The 10,390-nt window shown below is 22.9% G+C and overlaps 1 protein-coding gene across 1 annotated transcript; it reads left to right on the top strand.

Annotated features, from left to right (window-relative positions):
- The first annotated feature begins 2,626 nt into the window (after positions 1–2,626).
- LOC126895868 (death-associated protein kinase dapk-1-like) lies at positions 2,627–10,219 on the top strand. Its single transcript, XM_050668149.1, has 15 exons — positions 2,627–3,033; positions 3,099–3,299; positions 3,370–3,573; positions 3,887–4,041; positions 4,119–4,239; positions 5,197–5,383; positions 5,445–5,563; positions 5,783–5,993; positions 6,059–6,294; positions 7,536–7,724; positions 7,780–7,998; positions 8,064–8,450; positions 8,508–8,720; positions 8,798–9,032; positions 9,922–10,219. The coding sequence occupies exons 1-15, from the start codon at positions 2,935–2,937 to the stop codon at positions 10,053–10,055; spliced, it is 2,910 nt and encodes a 969-aa protein (XP_050524106.1). The 5' UTR covers positions 2,627–2,934; the 3' UTR covers positions 10,056–10,219.
- Positions 10,220–10,390: the final 171 nt, after the last annotated feature.

Below are 10,390 nucleotides of genomic sequence, written 5' to 3'. Positions count from 1 at the left end.
CAATATAATTTAAGGATGTTTTGATCAATAAAACTATTTCATCTCTTGTAAAAAATTCTATATAATTGTGTTAGTTAAAATAAAAATGGTTTAAATCAATTTTTGGGTAAAAGAAGTTTGACTAGTAATTTTAAACTTGTCTCTTTCTTTGGTATCAACAATAAGAATAAAATTGAGTTATAATTCAATATTATTAAATTTTCTAAATCTACATTTATATTAGTTTTTATGTGATTAAAATATTTCAAACAATTCTCTTAAAAAATTATAAAAATTGACTTACGTCACTTTCGCTTTACCTGTAAAATTATTATTCACAACACATTTGGATAGTATAGTTTATGTATTTAGTTCATGATTTTTAAATATTGACTTGATTTTAATTAGTTAAGTAAGGCATTAGTATTTAAGTATGAGTAACCAGAATTACCTCTCGACAGGGGGCTAAGAGGGACAAATATTATATTATATTTTTGTAGTGCTTTATAAAATATTCTGTAATAATTTGTGTTATTATAATTTATTGCACTCAGCCTTTAATGTATGTATATAATTGTGCCTTGAGATATACAACAGAAAAATTATTATTATAAAAATTTATATAAAAATATGTCACCTATATGAAATCATGCATTTTATATATTTTTTTTATTAAATGAAGCATGTAAAAGGTTTGTTTACGATTGCAGAAAACTTGTGAATAACTGTAAATTATTTACGAAGAATTGTAAAAAAACCCAGCATAGTGGGCTCGCTACACAGTAGGGATGTGGCATAATTGGGTCAAGTATAAAGATGTCTGACAGTAATTAAAATCACTATCATAAAAAAACGTTTCGATGCAAATCTGTTGATAACGTTTAATTTTAAAAAAATGATGGATTATTCCAAAAGCTACATGATCTCCTATTTCCTTATTTATATCCTGATTACAAGTTTTATGATTTATAAGTGTAATATATGAATAAATAAATATCTATATATATTTATAATATGTAAATATATAAAGGGAAATGGTGTTATTTAAAAAAAAAGTATGTCGAATGAAAGACGAATATAAATATTATTTCCCATAAAAAATTGTATTTATCCATACATTTTTCAAAAAGTTATAGCATAATAAAGTTAAAAATATAAAAAAGAATTTTTTTACAAAAATCGTATTTTTTTTATAAACTTTGATGACTGTTTTCACCATGAAAACAAAAGAAGGTCCGAACATTTTTTTCCATAATAAAGTATATTACATAAGCTTTAATTTGTAGTGAAAAATATTAATAACAAAAATTATACAACTACACATTAAAAGTATTTTTTGTAAATATAATTATAATTAATTAATATGACAATTAAATATTATTCGATTAAACTAACAAAACAATCGATCACTTAACGCTCCGGCCCAGCACGGCGGAGGGTCAAGCACACACTGATTTTATTTATCGATGGACCTTATCGCCTAATGACAATTACAGAATACTACAAATTTAAGATATAAATAAAAGTGTCAGTATTTTCGGAACACTTTCAAAAATTAAGTAGAAAAAGTTCTACTTCCTATATGCATTTAAAGTTTTGAACCACTCTGTATTAAGGGAAATGGTCCGATTTAAAAAAAAATTATGTCGAATAAAAGAGGTATATAAAAAATATTTTTTATAAAAAAATTGTATCGATCCATACATTTTTTAAAAAAAATTATATTGATTTGTTCATTTTTGAAAAAGTTATGGCAGTTTTAAGTAAAAAAAATTGAAAAAATGACAAAAATTAGCGATTTTTAAATTTGTAATTTTTTTGGAGATTTCCTCCATTTACGGGGAACGAGGGAAATTTTTCAATTATTGAGGGTAATGTCTTCGACTAGATACGATTTGTGATCTTTTGACGTATCGTTGAAAGAAATCAGTTCAGTGAGAACTGAGAAAAAGTGGTAACAGACAGAAAAATAAATAAATAGATAAAAAAACCACATCATAGTAAAATTAATACCTTCTCAGCTTCGCATCGAAGCTAAAATGAATAAAATCTAAAATTTTAGGGGACTATGATATATAAAAACTTGGCATTTTATATTTTACCCAGATTGTGCTCATGAAAAATGGGCCAATTTAATACTTCTTTCAATTTCGAAAATTTCGTTGGGTTAAATATAATTTGTGGGTCCTCAACTTAATTAACTTACAACCAATATTTGTTCTAATTATAATTACTGCACACTCTATTTGTCCTGGCATATTTAGATTTAGCAAATTTTACATCAAAATTGTGTCGTACGAAAATAGTTAAATAAACCCAGGCGAGTTCTATAAAGAAAGTACCAGTCTGATAACACTTTCAAAAGGGTTATCAATTGTTAAATTTTTAATTTTGTAGTTAGCTTTTCCACTAAAATTTATATTTGTTTTGAAAATATCATTTTTAGAAAATTTGTAACCCATTAGTTTCTGTAAATTACTTAAATTAAAAAAAATTAATCTTAGTCAATTGAATAAAGTTCCTTTAAGAATAACCACAAGTATAAAATATATATATATATATTACGTATATGATTTTAAGAATATGTATAGATATGATTACTAACACATGTTTAAAGTAATGAGTGGGGTAGATCGCGGCACTCAGTCCGTTTGATATACTTCTGTAAATAGTTTCACCAATAAAGTTGAAATAGCTTCTGTGAACTGAAATATGTATTAGCTACTATATATAAATAACATTGATAAAAAGATATAATTAAATGGGAAACCTTAAAAAATTAGTAGATAAATAATGAATTATAATTAAGTATAAGCTATGTAAAATAAAAAATCTATATATTGATTTGTTAAATTTAATGTTATTTACTTGGGAATAATCATTATAATGTTTTGGTTTGTTTATTATATTCTCAAACGTAAATAAGAGAATTTTTAATGTTGAATTATTGCAAGTATGTCCCTGATACAGTTATTAGAAAATAGTTTTGATGACAATGGGACCCATAATTTGATCATTCATTTTGATAAGGAAGTAATTCTATCAAAGAATAATGTAAGTGTCATAAAACTAAATAAGTAAAAGAATGTACTAAATACTTTTCGCTGAATTATTTATAGGAACACCAAACTGCATTACATTTGGCTTCTTTGCATGGATTACACAATATAGTTAACCTTTTATTAAACAAAGAAGCTTGTGTAAATTCTACTGACATACATGGAAATACTCCTTTACATTTAGCTTGTTGTAATGGCCATTCATCAATTGTTGAATTATTATTAAAAAAGGAACCTAAAGTAGCTAAGAAGAAAAATAATGTAACACAATTTTTTTAGTTTAAATATGTTGAATATACTTATAAACAAATATTTTGTATGACCTCATTAGAATGGTGATGTTCCGTTACATATTGCTTGTCAATTTGGATATTATGATTGTGTTTTAAAATTACTTGAGTTTGATATGACAACAATCGAAATAATGAATAATAATCTAAATACACCTTTATTTGTGGCTATTTATGAGAAAAAAGAAGATATTGCCATAAGTATAATCAATAAAATGCCAGAAAATTTGGATACTATTAATAATGTAACAAAAATTGAAAAGTCATTTGCAATAACTTATAATTTCTATTTTTTTTCGAAGTCCATGTCTATCTCTTAAAAATTATCATGATTCAAAGAGTTTTTTTAATGTATAAGATTGAATACGTAATAATTAAATTTTACATTTTTTTCTAAAAAAATTCAAAATATAGGAAAAATTATTAAAATTATTGCACTATGTACCATTAAATCATATTATTTTTTATGGAAAAAAGTTTATTAAATTAAATTATCTTTTAATTTTAATTAATTATCCATCATTTGATATTTCAATTATAATATTGTAATTTTAAAAGGATGGCAATGCTGTTATTCATATTGCAGCCCAAGAAGGTTTACTTAAAGTTATTGAAACTATTATTAATTTAGGATACAATTTTGAATTTCCTAATAGTAAAGGACTTTATCCACTTCACATTGCATCCAAGTATGGACATGTAGAAATTGTTAGGTAATTTTACTTAAAAATATAAATAAGTATAGTTCAATCTTCATTTTCCTAATAGACTATGTTTGCAATAAATGAAGGTATTTATGTATAGCTGGAAGTGACCCTCAAAGACGAAGTGTAGATAATATAAAACCTGAAATTACTGCCATAAAAAATAATCAAAAAGAAATCATTTCAATACTCAGTAAACTAAATTCCGTAAGTTTAATTTTTATTTTGTATTAAGAGTTGAGGCCTCAAAAAGGTACCAAGTACAAAAAAATCTATCTTTTCTTTTTTTTTTATGAAAAACGTAGTTAATAAAAATCATAATATTGTGAAAAAAAATTGTTGTATAAAATATAAATAAAGCAAAAAACAAGTATGCTTGTTTTTTAAACCTTTTTTCCTTCTCCTGAAAAATATAGTTTTTGTGACTAAGTACCTTTTTTATGTCATCTCGATTGTAAAATTATGATATTTGAAAAAAAAATTATTAATTAAGTTTACTATTATAAGTATATTTATAAGTTAGAAAAATGAATAAATTGAAGGGATATTAATTAATATCCCCTCAACTTATCCATTTTTTATTTAATTGTTGTACTTTTTTATAGTTTTTTTTGTTGCATTATTGCTAAGCAGACACAAATCAAGTTAAGTTACCAAAAATTGCCTAAGTACAAAACAACCTAACCATTCTGTTGTTGCACTAATAATAGACATTTGAAGTTCTAAGAATACTATATCAGTAATAAGTTTAAATATATAATAATTTGAGGAAAATTTTGTACTTTTATAGTATTCTATCCCTTTGTATTTATTAATAATAATAATTTAATAGTATTCTTTAATAATTGAGTTAATTTTTTTTTTAAGATTATAATTATCATTTAAGAAAACACTTGATGATATATTTTAAATAAAATATTTATTTAGTTTTATCTTAATTAATAATTTTCAATGGGTCAATTTTCATAGATGTATACTTTAATACAGGGTGTGTTCCCTAAAAATTTGTTATTCTAGGCAATTGCATTCTACATTTACTTGTTTATTTTGGTGTTATAAATATCATGTAAGAAATTGTGAAGAAAATCAAATTAAAACCTCTATTATTTTTAATTATAAATACTATTAATTAATCTACTAAGTGAAAATTTTTATTCTATATAGAATAATGCAAAGGAAAATTATATACAACAACTTGTAATGAGTGATAAAGTAATTGAAAATACCAATATTCTACTTTTTGGAAATAGTGGTACTGGTAAATCATCTATTATCAAACTATTGAAATCTGGACTATTTTCAATGTTACTTGGAAAATCACGTAGTACTTTGAGAACAATTAATAATAACCGTAAGTTTTTTATTTAAAAAATTTAATTAATTTAAAGACTATATATTAATAATTTTTTCAGGATCATTTATGTCTCAAGCTCAAAATAATAATGGAAATGATATAAGTCTTACTGATTATACATCAAGTTCTTCACTTAAATATAAAAATGGTAGTACTAAAGGAATAATAGTACAAAAAGTAATATTATTTTTTACCTTTTTATTAATATTATTATTATTATATTATTCATTATTATTATTTTGTTTTAGAAATTATTTATCTAAAAAAATATTACATAATTATTAAATATTTTTAAAAATAATTATTTTTATATTATAAATAATTTTTATTTTTAATTTTAAATTATTAATAATAAGGCAGTTTTTATAATCTTACTTTTATGTTTTATCTTTTAAGGAAACATTATCATGTATTGGTGATTGCACATTCTGGGATTTTTCCGGTGAAGATACATACTATAACTTATATCATCATGTTATACAAAACACACCCAATAAAATAATTGTTATAGTTTATAGCCAAAGTAATTCATTCAAAAATAATCTGAGGAGTGTGCAATTTTGGTTGAGTTTTATTCAAGCTAGACTTCCAGTGCCAAATTTTATTAGTAAATATATTAATTATTTTTTCATTATTATGAAATTATTTTTAAATGTAGTAAAATTGTTATAGATAAAAATGGTTTCTCAAATTATTTAGTTCCAGTATTATTAGTAGCAAGTTATAGTAATGATAAAAAAACTAGTCAACAATCTGAAAAAAATTTAATTGCAAAAGTTAAAATGGAATATGAACATATTTTTAAAATTTATGACCAAACTATTCTATTTGATATTTTTGAAGTAGATTCAAATAGCATTAAGAGTTTTAAAGAAGGTCTCAGGGATTGTAAAAACCAAATGAACAATGTAATAAAAATTTTATATTACAATTATTATTATTACTAATAATTTAAATTTTTTTACTGAATAATGAATAGACATGATCTAATATGAGGTAATTAAATTAAGAAATATTTAAACTACTCTTTAAAGAAGATACTATTAGTATTATACTGAGTTATTTTATTTTTTATATTAAGAGTCTACTAAGGACCTAGATTTAGTTATACCTATTATATTAATCGATTTACTATTAGTGATGTAATAGATTTAAATTTTTGAGATTGAACCGAATTTTCAATTTTTAAATTGAATTAGGATCACACAATCAAATTTTTTATTGGACTTCATATTAACAGTAATTTGATGATTTTTCAATCAAATCTTTTTTGATATCATTCTTCAACAAATTCAGGGAGATTATAGTTCTATTTTTTAACCAATTTACAATAAAAAGTTCACCTTAAATTTTTAAGTTTTAAGATTTTAGAACTTAGATGTTTGGTTTGGTTTAATTTGAAAATTGAACATCCACTTCTTACTATTTTAATCTATGATAATTATAGTTTTGAAGGTATTGCAAGATTTAATAATTTTTCTTAGCAAATGTTAACTGTGTTGTTAATATGATTGTGTTTATTATCATGTTGATAAGTTAAAAGTTTTCTAAAATAAAAATAAGTCTTATAAGTAACATTCAATATTAAACTTAATTTTAAAATGTTATAAATCTAGTACTTTTATTACTTCTACTTAAGAAGTGATCTTTAAAATAAAAAAAAAATATTGATAAATTATGAACTTAAATCCATGAAAGAATATTTTAGCATGTGTCTGTAGTATTTTAAATTTTTTGTTAGGAACTCAAAAAGAAACATAGTGTAATTGGTGGTATCAATAGTATAAGCAAACTCAACAAATTATTCTCATTTACTCATGAAGGTTATAGTTTGTTGGATGAACTTAGAAAAAAATATGATAATGCTCTGTTTTCATTTACAAATTTTGAGGTTTAAATAATTTTTTTAATTTGCACAATCTAATTAATCGCAAAAAAAAAAAGCTTAAACAAGTTTTAAACTTAAGTTAATAGCACATTCTATATTTCAAGTGTGTTCCACATTATTATCAACAGCAATTCTGGAGTTATAAACATAACTAGTTAATCTATAAAAATTATGCTTTTTTCAATTTATATATTAATATTTGTTTATTTTTTTGTTAAATATATAATAATTAATTTACCCTATTTAATATTTTATTTAAAGGAAATTCCTAGAATGAATGGTTTTTGTGAAGCTGTGCTATATTTTTTGCCTAAACTTAGAAAAATAGCCCATCCTTTTCCAGTATTATCATGGAAAACATTTTGTGATACTATTCATCTTGAAGTGAACCCATTAGCTACAACTCATTACCTAAGTATACTTCTTCGTCAACTTCAAAATTTGGGCGAAGTAAAATTTTTTAAAAATTATTTTGATATTTTATTAATTGATTGTGTTCATATAGATACTGTATCTAAAATCAGAATTGCATACAGATTTAGTAGTTATTTCCCCTAGTTGGTTTGGTACAAATATTATTGGTACACTATTTTCTGTTGACTTTTTAATTAATCAAACAAGAATGTTTGGATCATATCAAGCGAATGATTTTCAAACAATGTTTCCTCATTATGATGCTATGTCAGTTTTACAGTTATTAGAAACTATGAAAATATGTGTTCAAGTAAGTCACTTTATATGCATTAAAAATTATTTTTCCCTTAATCTCTAATGAAATTTTGGTTTTAGTATGACAATGATGGTGATATTGAATATGAATTCCCTACTTATATAATTAGAGAAAAAGATGAAACACTTTGGAAACCATGGCACAATAATAATGAGAAGTGTTATGGAGGAGTTCGCTTTACTTCACAACCTCCATTCTTTGAACTGTTAACTTCAATATTTATGAAAATACAAGTTGAACTTAGATATTTGCAAAATAACTATTATGAAGAAATGGATAGTTTCTTATACCAGTGGTATGGTGGTGCTATATTTTATGTAAGCTGTATTGAATGTATGGTATCACTTGAACATGATAATTGTATAGATATAAAAATACGTGGACCACAATCATCAAGTTATACATGTTTTTATTTTTTGGAAGAAATTCTACATTCTATAAATTTAGTAAGAAATTATCCATGGTATAGCTTATAATTATTTATTATTATATCAAAAATATAGGTTCTAAGTGAATGTTGTCCAAGAATGAAAATCATTAAAGAGTTTTTGAGTCCTTTAGATTTATCTGAACATAACACCCAACCACATTCTTATAGTGTTCACGATTTATTTAAATCCATTCAAAATCAATCAAAATTCAAATCTACGGTGATTCATCCTTTATCCAACATAAAAGAATGTGTTTTAGATGTATTAGCTTTTGGATGTGACAGAGTATATTATTTATTATAAAATTAACTTTACTTATTATAATTTTATAAATAAATATTCAGATAAAGTTATTTTTTTAGGTGATCGACAAGCTTTTGTGTAGTTCTGAATTACCTTTAACAGAGTTAAGTATGCTATGCCGACAAGAGTTGAGTCAACTTCTTGATAAAGTACATCCATTAGGAAAAGATTGGGCTTTATTTGCTTTAAATATTGGATTAGACTCTAAAGTGCAATTATTAGATGATGAACAAACTAGCCCTTTCCTAAAATTAATTGATTTATGGGCAACTAGCCAGCCGGCTACTACTATTGGTTTGTATTAAACTGAATAATTTGTTAAAATAAATGTGGACTCTTAATAATTAATAGATAACTAAGAAATCCTGTTAAAAATATTTTTAGTATACACTGATTAAGAATAAGATTTTCTTTGAAATATTTTCAATTTTTGTTGAGGAAAAAATTTGATCAAAAAATCTCTACAATAATTCAAAGTTAAATAATTTTTTTTCTTCATTCTTTAAGGTTAAACAATTTAAGTTTTAATTATCTTTAATAGGAACTTCTATTAATTTAATGATGTAATAAAAGAAAAAATTAAAAACATTTTTGTTCTTATATTTTTTATATGATGATCTGTTTATCTGTTATCACTTGTCAAAGATTAACGATTGTTTACTATTTTTTTATTGATAATTTACTGTATAGCATATAGTAGTTATCATTTCTTTATGTTTTCACATAAATCAGTTTTTATTGTCAAATCTATATCATATCTATCACTTACAATAGCAAGAAAAAATACAGATATAATAAATATATAATAATTTATGGCCTATCATTAAAGTTAGTTGCAATCTAGTTTTATAAACAATTTTAAAATGCAATCGGTTGATTAGAAAAAGAATTATAATAACAAAGTTATTAGTAATTTTTTCCTATCATATTGAACTAAAAATAGGGTTTCTCAACAATGAAACTTAAAGATTAGATTTTTTATCCCTGAAGGAATGAAACAAAATTATTAAACTACATATAATTGTAGTTTTTTTATTTAAACAATATTTCCTTTACAAAAATTGATGATTTTCAATAGTTTTTGATTAAATGAGTGTCTTATCCTTGACCAATCACTCTGATATTAAATAATATTATCTTAATTATTACATTGATTTTCTTATATTAATCTTTTTCTTATTAGGTATGCTAATTGATGGTCTAAATGAAATTGAACGGGAAGATGCAGCTTCAGTTATTTTACAACATGTTCAGTGTTACAGGATTAAATCAATGGATAATAAATTTTCCTTAATTGACAATAATTTAAAAAATTGACTTATTGTTTTTTTTTTTATATTTTCATAAACTACCAATATTTAATTAAAATATATCTAGTCAATAACTTGTAATTAAAATGATTGTATTTAATAAAATTCGATATTTTATCATTTCATGATGAATATCGATTTATAAAATGTTATTTTAAAATTATGTCAATATGATGAAAAAATAAACATTATTTCAATAAAAAGAAATATTAATAATTTTTTTTTAAATTTTAATTATTGTAATTGAGATGATTTACCACTTATATACCATTATTATTATAATGATTATTTAAACATTTTTAACTAGATGACATTTTAAATGCTAATTTCATGTTTTTTTTA

The sequence above is a fragment of the Daktulosphaira vitifoliae genome, unplaced genomic scaffold (genome assembly GCF_025091365.1).
Source record: "Daktulosphaira vitifoliae isolate Bord-2020 unplaced genomic scaffold, ASM2509136v1 Scaffold_1, whole genome shotgun sequence".
Classification (NCBI taxonomy): Eukaryota; Metazoa; Arthropoda; class Insecta; order Hemiptera; family Phylloxeridae; genus Daktulosphaira; species Daktulosphaira vitifoliae.
Note: the sequence above shows the minus strand (reverse complement) of the source record. Positions and strands in the feature narration are given on the sequence as shown.